This window comes from Cydia pomonella, chromosome 14 (assembly GCF_033807575.1).
Source record: "Cydia pomonella isolate Wapato2018A chromosome 14, ilCydPomo1, whole genome shotgun sequence".
NCBI classification, from domain to species: domain Eukaryota; kingdom Metazoa; phylum Arthropoda; class Insecta; order Lepidoptera; family Tortricidae; genus Cydia; species Cydia pomonella.
In genome coordinates, this window is record NC_084716.1 from 17,215,236 (window position 1) to 17,234,160 (window position 18,925).

General features: G+C 40.5%; 1 protein-coding gene and 1 non-coding gene across 3 annotated transcripts in view; both read right to left on the reverse strand.

Moving 5' to 3' along the window:
• LOC133525096 (torso-like protein) overlaps positions 1–18,925 on the reverse strand; it is a 94,684-nt gene that overhangs the window by 4,710 nt on the left and 71,049 nt on the right. For both annotated transcript variants that reach the window (XM_061861346.1, XM_061861345.1), the window contains exons 2-5: positions 4,486–4,604; positions 3,154–3,378; positions 1,071–1,193; positions 587–761 (exon numbers count right to left, since the gene is read on the reverse strand). In XM_061861346.1, the coding sequence (XP_061717330.1) occupies positions 587–761; positions 1,071–1,193; positions 3,154–3,378; positions 4,486–4,583 (621 nt within the window). In that variant the 5' untranslated portion in view covers positions 4,584–4,604. The remainder of the gene's footprint in view (positions 1–586; positions 762–1,070; positions 1,194–3,153; positions 3,379–4,485; positions 4,605–18,925) is intronic.
• Positions 5,587–5,701, reverse strand: Trnal-caa (transfer RNA leucine (anticodon CAA)). The gene is made up of 2 exons: positions 5,664–5,701; positions 5,587–5,631 (listed from the first exon to the last, which is right to left on the reverse strand). It is a non-coding gene; the product is annotated as a tRNA-Leu (tRNA).

The window sequence follows — 18,925 nt, forward strand, 5'->3', positions numbered from 1 at the left end:
ATCTACTTCTATGGAATCATGACATGTGACTCTAGCCTCTGTCTAAATGAAAGTAATATAATTATATTATATTCCTCATACCCCACCTGGCCTAAAACAAGAAAAGCATATTAAACACTAAATTTAATTTTTTTTTTTTTTTATGGAGGATAGGCAGGCGTTTGACCACGATCACACCTGATGGTAAGTGATGATGCGGTCTACGGTGGAGCACGCTTGCCTATGAGATACCTATTTACTCTAGCCTTGAAGAGATTCAGATTGTACTCATACGGAAACACAGACTCGGGCAGGGCATTCCACTCCTTGGCAGTTCGCATAAGGAATGTTGAAGCGAGATTTCAACAAATGTTTAATTAAGAGCTCGCATTAAGCTCGGTCGGTAATCCAAAGACGCGTAAAGAAATGCAAAATATTGGACGAGCAAATTCAACAACTCTAGTTTGAGACTAGTTAACACAACAGGAATAGTGCGTGGTGTCTATTTTATACTTTTGCATTTGCTGCAACCATAGCATTATTTTACACATTTTAGCATTTATTTTTCTATGATTAGTAATAATAATCAACATCAGCGATATCTGACCTGATATAGCGAGTTCCCTGTAATGTAGCTGGATATGTAATGCGAGCCATATTTCCGGATGAAGTCCGCGATGGAAACCGTGTCCCCGATGGTGGAGTCCTGGATCGCGTCGAAGACAACATCCTCGACCGGTATGTTGGTGGGTAAGTCGCTTAGCTTGGCTGTTTCGCGGTATCTAGAAATTGATGTGTGTGTTATAGAGAATGTAAGGGCACACTTGGAGTTGCAAGCGTCCATAGGTTCGGTACCATCAGGCGACAATATCTCCTATATACCTATTAACTAGTCGCTCAACGCTACTCGCTTCTTGCTAATCGTCGAAAATGGAGTAAATCTTCGCTTCTTGGATATACATATAAGTGTCAGATTACTGGTTCGCTGTCGGTCACTGGTACCACTAAGTTATGACGGTTATAAACGCTATTTAGTACCTGAACTTTGGGAGTTAGGACTGAAAGGGTACTTGGTCTAGCAAGCTTAGTACCTGGATACCCTGACGAGCACGTAGCAGTGATCGCCAGTGATGAAGGAGGAGTTGATGCCCAGGTTTCTCGCCATGATGTCCGTCGGCCAGCCCGCCGTGAACGCGCGCCATGGTCGCTCTAACCTGGAACCAATGTCAACAGGTTTAGTAAAGAATAATTCGAACACGAGGAAGCAAAACGTAAATCCGTGTGTCCCCCACCACGCCTGAAACCCATCAAGTATAGCATACACTACCTAGGTATCGCTTTCTTAGGACTGAATCCTGTAGGTAGTTACTTAAGTTTCCAGTCAGGGTAACGTGACAAAACTAAACGTCAAACACCCAATGAAAGTATGACGTTTTGACGTATATGTTGAGAAGCAGAATTTACGGTGTGTAAAGTCATTGGTGTGTACTACTGTAGTTTAGGAATTTCACATTTTCATTAGGGAGTCTAACTCATTCGCCGGGCAAAAATGCAATAATAAGATCTAGTGCAGACTCCGCCAATTATTTATTTATTCTGAACGGACAAAAAACTCTTCTTAGGTCTATGAAACAAAGCAATCCGTCGAAACAGTTCTTCAAAATCTATCGAAAATGAAATAAATGTCATATACCTATATATTATTATATACATAGGAACTAATGACCAACGCCTCCAGTGCCCAGGGCAGGAATCGAACCAGCATCCTCCGTTTACGCGACAGATGCCCGAGCCCCTCAGCTGCCTGAGCTTGCTTGTTAGGGTTCCGTATCCAAAGGGTAAAATGGGACCCTATTACTAAGACTCCGCTGTCCTTCCGTCCGTCCGTCTGTCACCAGGTGTCTCATGAAGCGTGATAGATAGTTGAAATTTTCACAGATGATGTATTTCTGTTGCCGCTATAACAACTGATACTAAAAAGTACGGAACCCTCGGTGGGCGAGTCCGACTCGCACTAGTCCGGGTGTTTTTCCTTTGTATATAAATAATAAATAATAATAAGTAAATAAATAAAAATCTATCGTATTGCAAAGACAGAACACCACAGAATTTCACAACGATACAAATCAATAGCAATCATTACAAAAGGAACGATCGATTTAGTTTTCATTTTCACAACATTTACCTTCGTTCCGTAGGGCTTAATTTACCTGTTTATACAAGCTCAATGACGTTATGCATTTCCTATTTTATCGGCGCGAATGTTTTATATTCGCTTTAGTAATACTAATAAGTTCCTTTCATCGAGTTATTGAAGCGTTATAAACGCGATTGTACATCCTATGTACAGTCAGTGCCCTAATATAAATATCCTCTTTTCTATGCATCTAGTATAGTCACGTCGGAAAATATCGATACGGACAAAGTGCCAAATATACGTATACACGACCTTATTGCCCATATTATATGCTGATTTTGACTGTGCATCTTTTGTACGGTAGACGTCAAAAATATGTTTACATTTTTCAATATACATATTACAAAAGAGTAAGGTGCAAAAGTGTAAATATATCTTTGAACTGACAAAGCAGTAGATGTTATTGAAATTTCAAATTCCTGTTTGATATTATTAATAATAGTTATACTACCTAGTTATAATGTTCCTACAATGTTCAAACAGCGACACTTTTAACTGATCATTGGTGAACCTTAATGTTTTGGCAATAAGGAATACCTATGAATTATCAGTTAACTGTGTTTACGATGGTTCAATAGGAAGTCTAAGTTAGCAAACCGCTTGACTTGATGTTATGGCTACCTCAATAGTTTACCTCATAAAATAACATGAGACGTAGAAGTGCAGCGTGTAATAACAGTGCATAGTGCAGTGAATATAATCTTCGAGAGCGTACCTCATAAAAGGCAGAAATAGGATACAGTATCAGTTCCTCAAAAGTGCCAGCGGTTTTTAAGACATTAGAAAATCCGTCGACCTTAAAAACCTTACCTCTCGAAGCTAACTTACTTCTTATGGTTGCCTAAAACCAAGGTGAATTGGTACATAATACAGTTTAAAAGTTTCATCAACAGTGCTGGAAGTTTTTACAACAGGTGAAAAGCTGTCGATGACAATGAAATGACACATCTATTAACACAACCTCGCTTAAATCTTACCTCTCAAAACTAAAATCCCTAAAGTACGCCTGCAGCAACTGCTTCAGGTTATCGCAGAACTCCATATGGAAGTCTCCGTCGAACAGCGTCTTGGCCTGCCTCGGTTTCGGCGCCACAGACAGACGCTCCACGTCTCGAAACACGCTGACGGTGGGCTCTCGGAACACCCAGCCTTCCGTGTCGTTGCGGGGGACCACTCGCATGCAGATACTGAGGTAGCCATATCTGGAAAGTAAGGATTTAATGTCAATTTATGAAAGTACAGAAGCGAATATTTTTTACCGTATGACCATGAGCATTATGGTCAAACAGACATTTAGAGCACTCGCATATGGAAAATGGCCAATACCCATAGGCCAATTAACGGCCACATGGAGATACTGCAGCTGGCTTTCCCTTCTTTACGGCTTGGCCTATGGCTCAACTCATTTACTGTTAAACTACACTTGTAGCATTTAGTATTGGTATTGCATATACATATAAGAAAAGAGGCGGGGTCGCGGAGTCTAGGATGGCGGGGGTTAGGGCCTCCGCTAGCTGACGCGGACGGCTTGCGGGTCCTGCTCCCAGGCCAAATCCGTCGCACGCGCCCGCGCCAGTTAGCGCTGTTCATACAATTTCTCATTAGACGGTGCGTCCGTCCCGGATAATACGCGCCAGCTAGCGGAGGCCCTTAGGCTGCACCCGACGCCAACGACATCGCGCGTGACGGCGGAGCTTACACCCCTCACCGAACCACCCGCTGCAAAAGATCGAGCGCGCAGAACTATGCGTTTGAAATAGAATTTCGCTTGCTCGCGCGCGCAACGCAGCACTGGTCCGTCTAGCAACACGACTTGCCCCGCACTGACTATATGGACGAGAGCGAGGTACTCGTAATGGTAGGAACCTAGGTAGGATTTTGGCTTATTTTTTTAGGAATTGAGGCATAAGTTAGGTTAGGTAGGTTTATAGGTTTTACGAATTTGCAAAAAGCAAGAAAATCAAATCATTTTATAGTGTTTTGTGCGAAAAATTGTAAAGTTTCATATATTTTCGATAAAAGTTTCAGTAGTGCTGGGTAATAAGGATACAACTGAAAGAAATAGGGATGACTTAAAGATTTTTTTCTTCACTTATTTAAAGTAAAATAGATTTTCAGAAAAACCATATCATTTCTCATATCTTGTAGATTATTCTATATTTTTTTCGGCCCAAAAAGTGTCATATTTAATATAAAAAATGGTTCAGAGTAACTTAGTATTACGGTATTTTGCGGGAGGAGGACCCTTAAGAGTTAAGTACTACTACTCCTACTGCATAAAAGTTCGTTACCTCATTATAGTGGTTTACCTCATAAATATATTGATGGCCTTGCCGACGCCGAGCTCGGAGTCCAGCGTGGCGGCGCAAAGGGCTACCGCCAGCAGCGCGGTGAGGCCCCGCAACATGCCACACGACGATGGGACCGCCTGCGAAAAATATATAAAATTGTTAGAATTGTTGCTGATTTAATAATGTAAAATAGCACAATCGGATTAGGACTAACCTCGAGATCTCGGGAACAGTCATGAAATTTGGTATGTATATAAATTAAGGGCCCCTTTTCCATGCCCACACCATTTGGCATTTGGGGACCTCCCTTGGGGATACCAAATTTCATGACTGTTCCAGAGATATCGAGGTTGGTCCTAATCCGATTGTGCTAAAAAAATGTATATAGACGTGCACGGCGTCAGTCACGATAACAGAAGATGGCGTTCGAATCCGGCCTAAGCCTCTGGAGGGCTTCGTCAGTTTTTCTTTGGTATATAGGACATCTATTACGATACAAGTACGAAGAGTAGAAAATTCGCAACGAGTGGCGATAACTTTCAGTTGTTTATCGTCACCTAGTGATATAGCCGACGGATCTGACAAGCAACATTTCAAACAAGTATATTTTCAAAGTATTTGAGATAAAAAGTAAACCAGCGCGACGGCCATATTTTCCGTCGCAAATTGAGCGCAGCGCACCATATCTTTTCTTTCCCTTTAATTTCCTGGCTTTACACCCCTTCTTAATCTTAAGATAAATTGGAGACTTATTGAAAAAGTTCATTTAAGTATAAAAAAGTCCTTCCTGGCGGGGAATCAAATGCCGGTCTCCCGCGTGACAGGCGGGGATACTAACATCACTCACCACTATACTACCGAGGATTAAGTCATAGTTTTTTTCGTAATATAGTACTGTTATATATCAATACAAAAGTAAACGGATAATTTAAAGCCATATTAGGAACCCAAACAAATTATTAAAGAAGATGAAGAAAGATTAAAAAGATAACTAAGGACACATTTCGAAACAGTTTTTTTTTGTAAATAATAAGAAAAGAGAAATCAATATATTAAGTAAAGTTACACAGGTATGTTGTGTACCTAAGTATAGAACGAAAAAAAAAACGCAAAAAGTATTGTCAGAAGTGGGATTCGAACCCACGCCCTCAAAGAGGACCAGAACAGCTCATACCCGATCATCGGGCAAGGTTAACCTTGAGTCTGGCGCCTTAGACCGCTCGGCCATCCTGACAGTTGCGGTAGAGCTCGAAATTAGCCAACACGTTCACGCGCACTAGTTTACTCGTCGTAGCGATAGATGGCATTAGTAGTATATGAAACTGATTATTCCGAGTAGCGGTGTCGTTTGTATTGAATGATGTAATTTTATAATTTGTTCTCTTATCACGTTTATCTGATATAGAATAGAATACTAAGTGTGAGAATATTGAATAGTATCTTTTTGTTCGAAAATATAATGCTCTGTTTGTTACCAAACAAAACCACAAACGAAACATTTTCGTCATAATATTTCGACCACAGTGAAACACTTTAATCGTGTTTCACGAGATAAAATCTGTAGGGAATGGTTTAATTTAACTACTTGTAGACTTTATACGGAAGCAGGTAAATACTGTTTATTTTTGCTATAATTATTATTAATAAAAAAATAAATTGCATTTATTTCAGACGAATAAGAGTCCATAGTTTGTTAGTAACAAGAAAATACTTAAATAACTATATTAGCACCTAAACTTAATTACCTGCCCTAATTAAAAACTCAATTAATAACCCGCCCGTGATTCTCAACAAGTAGAAGCATTAATTTACTCTTAACATAATGCAATGCAAAATGAATTATAAATAAACCGAGGTACTTATAATTTCATCTTTGTTAAGTAGTGTACTAAATACAATAGTATATATAAATGGGCATATCTTTAAGATTAGGCTGATGCTTGGCTATTTAATAATTAACCTTTGCAACCTGTATCGCCACTTGGTAATTAATATTCAAATGCGAGCGTGCCTTTTTGTTCCATGTGACACATTTGAGCCGGACATAGCAGTTGCAAGTTGCAACTACACAAATGCAATGTAACCCCACCGGCGCCAGAATCGATTGTCCACTTGAACCAATCAAATTGTCATCTGATTGTAATTGGCTAAATGTAGGGTTGCCATACGTCAGGATTTCCCAGGACATATCAGGATGTTTGGTCCTTTGTCAGGATTTCTTGGGGAGTGTTAGGGTTTTTGGAAACTTCGCCTAACCACTAGAAGCTAGCTGAAATAAATTAAGGCTTGTATTGTGGGCACTAGACAATATAAAGAATAGATAGATATAGATACATACCTAATTAAATACGTAGAAAACATCTACAGTTCAGGCACAAAATTTCTGCGATGAACACATAAATAAATGCCCTTAGCTGCTGCTTGTATGCTGGATGTGAACCTCCTGCTTTGCAGGCAATAAGTTTAAAGTTACCGAAGTTGGGTAGAAGAAAGGGAAGGTTATATATCCTGTAGATATAGCATAATTATCATCTCATACAGGGCTAGTATACCTAGTAAGTAGCCAATATTTAATGGGTGCTTTTGTACTTTAGAAACATTTTTTTTTATAATACGTCGGTGGCAAACAAGCATACGGCCCGCCTGATGGTAAGCAGTATCCGTAGCCTATGTACGCCTGCAACTCCAGAGGAGTTACATGCGCGTTGCCAACCCTAACCCCCTCCCGCCCCTCGTTGAGCTCTGGCAACCTTACCGGCAGGAACACAACACTATGAGTAGGGTCTAGTGTTATTTGGCTGCGGTTTTCTGTAAGGTGGAGGTACTTCCCCAGTTGGGCTCTGCTCTAGATCTGGAATGACATCCGCTGTGCTATGCCCTACCACACAAAGCGAAATGACATTCACAATGCCCATTACTCTCTTGTGGACGTAGTTTAAGGACGTACCCGGGTCCAAAATTCTTCTATTACTTCCGAAAATGCTGACAAAGCGATATTGAGTGTAGTAATATTTCATGACTTGGCAGCAAATTGGTAGTATATTCGTGAGCTTTACGGATTTGATTGAGTTAACTGGCGTACAAAGGCAACGAGTGCTTAATAAAGTTAAATGATTAAAGAAAATTTAACAAAATAAATGACCGTCCAGGAAATGTCAGCATGTTTAGAGTGATGTCCAGTTTTTTGTACCCGCATGTTCCTATCTCTACTCTATCGCACGTAGGGTTACCAGATACAAGTTTAAATTTCCTGACAAAATACCTGATTTGCGAGTATTTTGCCTGGCACTCATATCGTGATTAAGCGAATAAGTTATTGATAAATAAATTTGTTTTGGATTAATGTGAGTAACTAAGATCATAAAAAAATCTAATAATTCATTAAAATTTCCGGCCACATTCCAGACATACGGCCAAAATTCCTGATGTCTGGTAACCCTAATCGCACACACATAATTATATTCCTGTCCCGCTTGCAAAGTGTCATTGACTGCCAGCATCAAGTGCGGGACAGCAATATAATTATGGGCGTGCGATAAAGACACGAACAGGGGGGTCAATGAACAAAATTCCTCGTGCTAACCATCCTTTTTTTAGCTGATTTGAATGAGTAATCTGAATACTTAGTCTACTACCCTATTTGGCTTAGGTACGAGTAGATAGAGGCTATAATAATTACAGCAATGCACTTTTTTAGACCTTTAGACTATTGTTACTTGCTACGGTAATCAAAACAAGTTTATTCCAATATTGACACAAAATCTCACTTCTAATTTTTGGCAATCATAATATTTAGCTCCGGCACAAAGGTTGGAGTCAAGCGGCCAGTAACACAGCCCTTGGCCTACAGCCTACAATCAAGCAACTAAACAAATTGAAACAGGCAAATAAACGTTTAAAAATGCAGACGATCATAATGATTATTGATGACCTGAGAAAGGCAATTTCATTGTTATTGACTAGAACCGCGTCAGCATATTAGGACGTCAGCCGAGAGTGGTTTTCAGAACGCGATTAGCCAGTGAATCGTGTCATAAGCTATTTTTTATCAAACGAGCGAGCGAAGCGAAACGAAAGTCTTAAATTCAACTTCGAGCACGGCTTGCTAGAAATACTTCCCGGCATTTTGAAGGTAAAAATCCTATCAATGTCATTGAAAAGATGGTTAATTGCAGTTACAGACAAATATTCAGATTGACGCCACCGAAGTAATTAACTATGTAGTAGGTAAACCAGCTGTCTTAATATGTCGCAACAACGAGACGTATTTGCTAATAAACTGTTCAGTTGTTTAGTTCCGGCACAGATTAAACAGCGAGTAAATAATGGCGACAGATTACCGACTCGAATGCTGAATGGCCGGTGACCACAGCCCTTGGCCTACTTGCAGATAGCAACAAATCTAATTATAGAAACGCAACCAAACGTTGTCAATAATATTGTCTTCTGTTACCGCTACAGTTATTCAAGAAATAAAACTATATAAACTGATTATATTGAGTATAATGAAACTAAAATACACCTCGACGTATAACGTACGCTGTAAAGTGTTCGAAACGTCGGTATTTATTTTTAATCCATTATACGCGATATAATTCTTTTACATGGTTTTATTTCTGTAAATTATCTTTATCGTAAGAAAAGTCTATTCTTTTTGGCGGTGTATCTCGAAAACCACTTAACCGATTTTAATCATCGAGGTGTCAAATAATAGCTTATATTATGGAGATTATTTCCTTTTCTACAAACATTTACGTGAAACCTATAGGAAAAAAAATAATCACAAAAAACAGTTTTTTTATAAAATTATTTTTTTTTATTTTGTAAAAATCTCCGTAAATATTAGCATTTCGCAAATTTTGTTTAATATAAAACATATTGCTTCATTATCAAGGAATATAATGAGCCTTAAAACATACAGATCGAGTAATAAACAATGAAGCTACACTCATTTATTTGCGCATGGGTAACGATAACTGGCTTTTACCGGTCGAAACTGTGGTGACTGTTACGATACGTATTGAATGGAATTTATAGAGTATCGGTTTTAATTACTGAAATTATAATGACAATTATAAAAACCAGACACAATAATGTTACCTTACTTCGACGTTTAGTCTCTTTTTTCGTCTTAATCATAGGTAGGTACATATTTCTTTTTACTTAAAATTTTTATACAGGGTGAACTTTTAACCACCAGTCATACTCTGCGCAGCGACTTTATAGGTCATACTGAACAACTTTTACTATTTTTTTTTTTTATACATTTCAATTAAGATGTTATATATATGAACAAGTCAGAACATGACACCCCGTAGGGGCATACAATATTACTTAAAGCTACTGTTATTAGAGCTACCTACATAATTAACTAACAAAATAATTACAAGAACGAGAAACTTATACTATAGGTCAATTATTACATGTCATATAATATCTTTTTTTATAGGCTATAAATTATTATCATTTAAAAAATCTTTAACAGAGTAGTAACATTTGTCAATAAGGAATTTAATTAATTTATTTTTAAATACTGTCAACTGGGGTGTTAGCTTTATATAATCAGGAATTTTATTAGTTATAACTATACATTTATAATGAGGACTATTTCTGTATATTTCAAGGTTGGTTTTTGGTAATATTAATTTATTTCTATACTTCGTTCTAGTATTTTCCTTATCTTGCTTTAGTTCGAATAAATTTGGATTTTCCCGAACAAAGAGAGCGGCTTGTAAAATATAGATGCAAGGCAAGGTTAATAATTTAAATTCAATAAAGAAAGGGCGACAACTGTTGGGGATATGCACATTTGCCTGGACACGAATTTTTTTTGCATCACAAACAGTTTTTTGGAATCGGTACTGTCGGAATCGGTATTAGTAGTCCCCAAGCCGCTCCGAGGCCAGATTTAATTGACTCAGCTCGGCCTTACCCACAACCGGTATCAATGTGTTCGGGCGTTTCTCCTGATCACCGTACATGCGGTAGTAAAGCGGAAAAATGGTGGGAGGGGATAGTAATGACGTCACAAAGATGGCGTCCGGACCTATTCTTTTTGGCGGTGTATCTCGAAAACCACTTAACCGATTGTATTCATCGAGGTGTCAACTAATAGCTTATATTATGGAGATTATTTCCTTTTTACAAACATTTACGTGAAACCTATAGGAAAATAATAATCACAAAAAACATTTTTTTTTATACATTTGGTTGGTAGGTTTGTCTTATGTTTTAAAGCAGTAAAATCTTTCAAGTCGAAACACAGTATAAATATACATTTTGTTGTCTAATCTAAAAGTATGATGTTTATTGTTTAAGACTGATTAGTGATTACTGAATTAAATAACATGCTATTTGTTATTTTTGTTTTATTTTTTAAATCAGGTATTAATTTATTCACTATACAGGCAAAATGTGTATCATAGTTGGTCTGTAAGTACTTACTACTTGTGTCGAATATAGGTATAAGATGAAATTTTAACCACCAGCCATACTCTGCGCAGTGACTTTACAGGTCATACTGAACAACTTTTATTATGGGACCAATGCCGAATCACGCAAGAAAATTTGGATCTGGAATGACACCCACTGGCTGTGCCCTACCACACAAAGCGAGATGACATTCACAATGCCCATACCTCTCTTTTGGACGTAGTTTAAGGACGTACCCGGGTCCATGACGCATGCTCGCCACACCGCTGCTTAAAATAAGCTGACGCACCGTAAATTGAACTGCGTAAAAATCGCAAAAAATATTACACGGAGATCTTATGGCAGACACCGTACCGGTGACGTAAAAGACGCAACTGTTTTGCGAACAAAAAAGATTCGCGTGAAGCACGTCACTGCGATTCCGTACCGTCACCGTTTTTTAAACAGCGGTGTGGGGAGCATGCGTCAAAAACGGTACGCATACGACGCGTCACTGCGATTCCGTATCGTGACCGTTTTTTAAGCTGCGGTCTGGTCGCACCTTGTATTGTATTGTATTCGGGCGATTTTTCCGCAACTCGACGACTTGCGCCTATTTTGCGTGATATGTTGGGGGTGGGCTAGTCCTGCCTGCCCAGCTCCTCGAGGAATCCTATCAAACCTTTGATGTTGAGTAGGACCTCGGGGAGGTCTCTCGGAGATCCGAGATGTTTAGCCCTGTATGGAGTCACTCCGCTGCATTCCAGCACCACGTGAGAGGCTGTTTCTTCTGTCTCCATGCAACCTCGGCACAGGGGACTGTCTGTGACACCTGTTGTGAAAAGATGTTTGTTAAATAGTCCATGACCTGTTATGACACTGGTTACCATACTCAGTCGGACCTTCCCTAGTTGCAGGAGCGCCCTTGTGAGTTTTCCGTTGATGCCAGGCATGGCTTCTTTTGCCTGTCTGCATCCAGTCTGGTTCAGCCAGTGTTCTGTGTGTAGTTTCCCTGTACGTGCCAGCAGCATTGAGCGTACCTTGCTAAATGGTATCGGAAGAATCGGTTCCGGACCAATCGCCCCCGCATTCGATCCTTGCCTGGCAAGCTCGTCCGCAGCATCGTTACCTCGGGATCCACTGTGTCCCTTGATCCATTGTAGGGTGATCTTGTTATTATGACATACCTCCATTAGTCGTTCGTGGCATTCGTGTATAAGTTTGGATGTAACTATATGGCTATTTAGAGCCATTAAGACTGCTCTACTGTCGGAGAGTATGCGGATGGAGGATCCTACTACCTTCCTTGCAGTGATGGCAGCCGCCGCGTTTATGATGCCCATGCACTCAGCTTGGAATACCGAGTTATGGGCTCCTAGCGGAGTGGTAATCGACATGTTCAGGTCTTCTGAGAAGGTTCCAGAGTCCGATCCGCTGTCTGTTTTGGACCCATCAGTGAAGATTCTCAGCTCCCGGGGATTGAGTCCTTCATGATTGTCGTCCTCATATAACTGTATTTTGCACCTTTTATCGAAGATAGCTTGTTTGTGAATCCGGTCCGTGCCTGACCTAAGCACTGGAAATTCGTCATACACCTTTTCCAGGCATTTTGTGTGAAGAGCTCCTGTGATGTTAGACCATATCTTGAGGGTTCGCAACCTTACCGCTGAGAGACTGGCCTCTTGCTGTATGTGTAGGTGCAGCGGTGGAAGGTTTAGCATGACCTCCATGGCTGCAGTCGGGGTAGACCTCGTGCAGCCAGTGGTGGCCGCGCATGCGAGCCTTTGAAGTCTTTGTAGTTTGTCTCGTACGTTGCCTAGGTTTGTTCTTGGCCACCAAACCAGAGCACCGTAACAGATTAAGGGGCGGATTATCGTCTTATAGAGCCAGAGGGTAATTTTCGGGTTGAGTCCCCACCTCTTACCAATCATCCTTCTGCACTGCCAGAAGACAACTCCCGCCTTGTCTATCCGTTTGTTGATGTGGTTGTTCCAATTGAGTTTATTGTCGAGAGTTAGTCCTAAGTACTTAACTTCATCGGACAGCTGTAGCTCAGTTTGGAAAAGTGTTGGTCTGGTAAAGTTGGTCGCACCTTTATATGGGACAGTCAAAATTTTTTTCGCGATTTCGGAATTGGTCCCATAGTAAAAGTTGTTAAGTATGACCTATAAAGTCGCTGCGCAGAGTATGACTGGTGGTTAAAAGTTCACCCTGTATAAAATTTTTAAGTAAAAAGAAATATGTACCTACCTATGATTAAGACGAAAAAAGAGACTAAACGTCGAAGTAAGGTAACATTATTGTGTCTGGTTTTTATAATTGTCATTATAATTTCTGTAATTAAAACCGATACTCTATAAATTCCATTCAATACGTATCGTAACAGTCACCACAGTTTCGACCGGTAAAAGCCAGTTATCGTTACCCATGCGCAAATAAATGAGTGTAGCTTCATTGTTTATTACTCGATCTGTATGTTTTAAGGCTCATTATATTCCTTGATAATGAAGCAATATGTTTTATATTAAACAAAATTTGCGAAATGCTAATATTTACGGAGATTTTTACAAAATAAAAAATAATAATTTTATAAAAAAACTGTTTTTTGTGATTATTTTTTTTCCTATAGGTTTCACGTAAATGTTTGTAGAAAAGGAAATAATCTCCATAATATAAGCTATTATTTGACACCTCGATGATTAAAATCGGTTAAGTGGTTTTCGAGATACACCGCCAAAAAGAATAGGTCCGGCCGCCATCTTTGTGACGTCATTACTATCCCCTCCACCATTTTTCCGCTTTACTACCGCATGTACGGTGATCAGGAGAACTGTCCGAACACATTGATATCGGTTGTGGGTAAGGCCGAGCTGAGTCAATTAAATCTGGCCTCGGAGCGGCTTGGCGACCGTACTATTTATTCCGCGCAATAAGGAGTTCTTCAAACTTACCAAATTTTATCAAAATCTGACGAAAAAAATATTAAACTCGGCCCGTTTATAGGAATTTCACGATACGACGTTATCCAAGATGTAAGCCAAGGACCAAAGTTACAAGCTGAATGAACATGTAGCAACCATTTACAATCTGTTGCCGCGCTCGTCCCTCAGTTGTCGTGAGTTATTTAATGGCATTTATTAAGTCTGATGTACACTAAAGATTCAATGATTGTATTTAGGGTTGCCATACGTCAGGATTTCCTCTGACGTGTCAGGATTTTGGGTCCTGTCAGGATTGCGGGGGATTTTTTAGAAACCTCAACCCTCGTCGTAAGTAGTATAGGTTTATTTGTCAGGTTGCTTCAGAAACCGGGAACGCGGGAACGAGACAATGATTTTCGCATTTTATAGGAATTTCATGATCTGGCGGATATAATAATCAGCCACCAACATATATATGTAGGTATGGGAGCCTGAGGTCAGGTTCCTATAAGCCGTTTTTTTATACTACGTCGGGGGCAAACAAGCATACGGCCCGCCTGATGGTAAGCACTCTCCGTAGCCTATGTACGCCTGCAACTCCAGATGCGCGTTGCCGACCCTAACACTCCGCGCACCCTCGTTGAGCTCTGGCAACCTTACTCACCGGCAGGAACACAACACTATGAGTAGGGTCTAGTGTTATTTGGCTGCGGTTTTCTGTAAGGTGGAGGTACTTCCCCAGTTGGGCTCTGCTCTAGATCTGGAATGATATTCGCTGTGCTGTGCCCTACCACACAAAGCAAGATGACATTCACAATGTCCATACCACTCTTGTGGACGTAGTTTAAGGACGAACCCGGGCCCGTACCGTACAAGAAGCCGGGTAGAAACTGGGACACGCTAGGATGATGATGATGCAATGATTGGAATTGAATTATTCTTAACCACAATGAGATTCTTTCATATTTAGTTTAGGGGCCGATCAACTTTTTTTTGTCATCTAATGTCCCAACAAAATAAAAAATCGTATCGTTCAAAAATATGCATTTTTGTAATTTATCAGGTATTTTATTATGAATCAACCACAAAGCCTAGATTGACTAGAATTTAAAAACCGAGAGATGTTAGCCAAAACAGTCGCAAAATGAATGAACATAGTAGTTGGGAGGTTGGGCAACCGTTTACTATCGTGTGCCTCGTACTTGAACGGTTGTCATTCATAATCCTTGGTATTTAGTGGCATTTATAAAGGCCAACATTTATACTCGAACAGTAAAGCAAGTCAGTTTTACTGGGAATTTTCCGCAAATTGACAACCATTGTGCCTATTTCACGTGAAAAACGCTACTCTAACCACCCCAGATTCTCCACGAAACCTAGCAAGGTTTTTTGCTAACTGCCTCATTTAGTGTACACCAAGTGTACACGGAGACCCTAGTACTCACTCGCAGTACTCGCAGTACCTTGTTTCTACACACGGTGCCCGTGAGGATTGCGAGAGATTTTAACAGTATATTCCAGATCATATTTAAAAAACTAAAATGTCCTATAAACTTTTTTTGAATTAACCTAATTTCAGAGTTAAAGCCACTTATAAAAAAAACATCTTTTTATTTTCATCTTTAGTGCAAAACGCCTACTTGATGGCGATGTTGCTACTATGGGACCTAGTCCAAATATCCTTATCGATAGATGTCAAAAAGTGTCAAGTAACACTTTGCAAAAATAACTAACTAACTATTGTGGCGCAGTGATCCAAAGAGGGTCTTGGCCTCCAAATCGAGAGAATGCCACCTGTCCCGATCCTGTGCCACTTCCTGCCAGTTGTCGGCTTTGAGCAGTGCCGGATTAAGAAATTTTGATGCCCTAAGCATTTCTAGATCTTGGTGCCCCCTCTGCCTAGGCTCATCCAGATTACATTGACAACATTGTTTTTTTTTTTGGTATACTATGTGGTCTATGTGACGTTCATTTAGTAGATTAAGTAGGAAAGCGGACCCTGGCGCTAGGCCGGGAAAACGCTAGGTTGAAGAAGATACTAAGTGACATTCATGGTCGCATTACTGCTGCAATTTGTATATTCAATCCATTACTTATTTTATCAAGGAAATTGACAGTGCTGCAGCAGTAACGTTGCAACAGTAATGCTGGTGCAGTCGCCATCCTAATGTCACCTTCATCAAACTGCGTGAACTAAATGACTGAAATTACCTAATCTATGATTGTGTACTTGCGTTTCCGTCTAACTATGTGATTAAAACTGCTTTGGTTCACTTCACAAATAAACCCTAGAAGTAACATGACCAAAAGTAACCCGAAAGTTACATAAGGACTGAGGCCCTGAGGCAATTGTAAATTCGTACGTGCGACATCCAGACAACACGTCGAACGTGGTTCGCGGTTGACCCTCAGTTGTTTCTACCGTGGCGGACTGTCGTGCGAGGCCGAAGGCCGAACTGCAGGATAGCAGTGCTTGGAATTGAACCAATGGTGGCAATAGTCAAAAACGAATCCAACGGCCATGCTCTTCATAAGGTTGAAGATCCGGAGTGCCCACTTCGCGCTTCCGAGCAAGACTTAAAGGCGGAGTTGCGAGAGATCTGGGTTTTGTAACTGACTGAAAAAAATACCCAGTGTAAGCGAGGACTAAGGCCGAGCTCCACACAGGGTTGAAAAGAGAGCTTTTCTGAGAAGCGCATTCATGTGAGGCCAAAGGTCGAGCTTCAGCAGGGCCGAGCTCTGGCAAGAATCTATGGCCAAGTGTTTTAAAAAGTAAGTCGAAAGCTGAGCTCTTCATAAGGCTGAAAGCGCGGTCCGATCGGCGCTTTTACGTATGAGGCCAAAGGCCACGCTGCAAGAAAGCGGAACTTGGAATTGACAAATTGTGTGAATGAGGCCGAAGGCTGAGGTCCTCATAAGGTTAGACGCCCGGAGATTCTGATGGCGGCGCGCTATAAAAAAAAACCAATGGCGAATTGTAAACAAGGCATAATGCCCAGCCGCGAGAGACGAAAGCCTGGATTTGGACACATGGCCAAGTTTATGTGAGGCTTAAGGCCAACCTTTGCATAACGTAAAAAGCCGAGTATGAGAGACCTAACGAAATCGAACCAATGTCCTCATGGCTCTCCTGCTGCTCGCTCGCATTTGACCTCGCGCAAAAGGGCACTTGATTAGAGTTAGTTGCAGCCGATGAAATAGGCGTTTCGAACCGAAGATTTCCTTTGGCAGGAATGGCCCCTATAGGAGTTAGGACCCATGGGTTGATTTAGTTAAGAAGTGGAGCCAGTGGCCAGAGCCAGAGCCACCAAGTTTTGTAGTGTACAGTTTTAGAGCAGGGGGGTGGGCGCTCAACTTTATCTTGATATCTATATCAGTTAAGCTAGTAGGCTATGTTTGGTATCGTTTTCGTATAAATCGGGAATGCCGAACTCATTTACGAGTATGTTATCACATTGACACCATTCCGAAGTGGAAACATGTAAAATATTCATTTTTTTTTATTACTCCTCTTCACGCTTCAACCGTTGAACCAATTTAGTTGAAATTTGGTATAGAGATAATTAGTTTAGTCCCGAGCAAGGACATGGGATAGTTTTAATCTAAAAAATGATGAAAGGATGTGTAAAGGAGGGTGGCAGTTTATGTGGGGAATCAATAACCGCTGCACCTATTTGAATGAAATTTGGTATGATCTACATTTTAGATTTTGTCGAAAATGATACCAAACGTAACTTAGAACCTAAACTTAAACAGTTATTGACCTCCGACTGACTGACTTCGCCGAAGCTGAAATAAACCTGAATCAAAAATCTGGGTGGCATCACTTCTTAATTACATCTTAGGAAAACAAAGATTAATTCTGCTAAAGGAAACCTTCGGTTCAAATAAAACCGTATATTTTTGGTTTTCGAACTTCGTGCCTTAGCCTTTCTTAGCCTTTGATTCCGTCATCAGTTTTTATCATAAAACTTTGACAATAAGTTCGCACGATCGCGGCTCTGCAGCTTGGCCGTGTGCAATGCAATACGTCGCAAACCAATCTGGTGTGCAAGAGCTCGGGCAGCATGAGTGACAAATTCCGATCCTCGAAAACCTGTTAAGACTTCGGTGCGAAGCCGAAGGCCGAGTTGCAAGAGAGCGAAATTCGGACACGACATAATTATAAATTAAGACAAAAGTGCAGATCTACTATTAAATTCGACACCCCGAGAAGGCTGAAGAACAAGCTCCACGGAGGGTTGAAGACAAATAGCTTTCTAAAACTGAGCTCTACGTTGGGTGTAAGGCCCTTTGGCCCAAAGGCTGACAGACTTGCAGAATGCTGGAAATCAAAAATCAACCACGAACCAATGGGTAAAGTATGAGGAAAAAATCAGCATATATTGCAAGCCTGATGGAATGGGCCTCCTCGTAGGGGCAAAGGCCTGCGTTGGAGACGCGTTTACGTGCCCTGTACACGACGCACAAAGGTTCATGTACAAACTACCCGTTTTTTTATGCCAACGATTTTGGTGCCCCCCTAGACGTGATGCCCTAAGCAAGTGCTTATTTTGCTTAATGGTTAATCCGGCACTGGCTTTGAGTTGGCACAGATCCGCCTGTACACTGTCGCTCCAGCGGTATCTGGGCCGACCCACTGGACGGCGACCGGTCGGTCTTTGCAAAAATAGGTTTTACAAAAAAAAACAGTTCAAATTCTTTTTGAGTTACAGTTTTACAAATAGCGTTTACATTTTATGTTCAAATGCATACAAAAAATCGAAGGAAATAGACAATTTTTTTTGTTAAATTTACCTAAATTCATGTAACATTGTTTCCTGTTTTTGGCCTCGGAAATGCGTGGTTAAAATCTCTCGGGTTCCTTGTGGGCACCTTGTATACTAGTTTACAACAGATGTAAATCATCTTCATTTTATCACACTTTTTGAAGTGAAAACTTTTTGTGATGGGGAAAAAATGTTAAACTCGCGACAGGTCACGTGACTGACAGATTCGTCAGATTGAAAATTCGTAAGACGGACACGCGACCTGTACCCCTAGTGTAAATTTAATCGACATCATAACGTGACGAACGCGTTTGCGTTAAGTCTCATTTTGTATAGGATTTTGAGTTTCCAAAACGT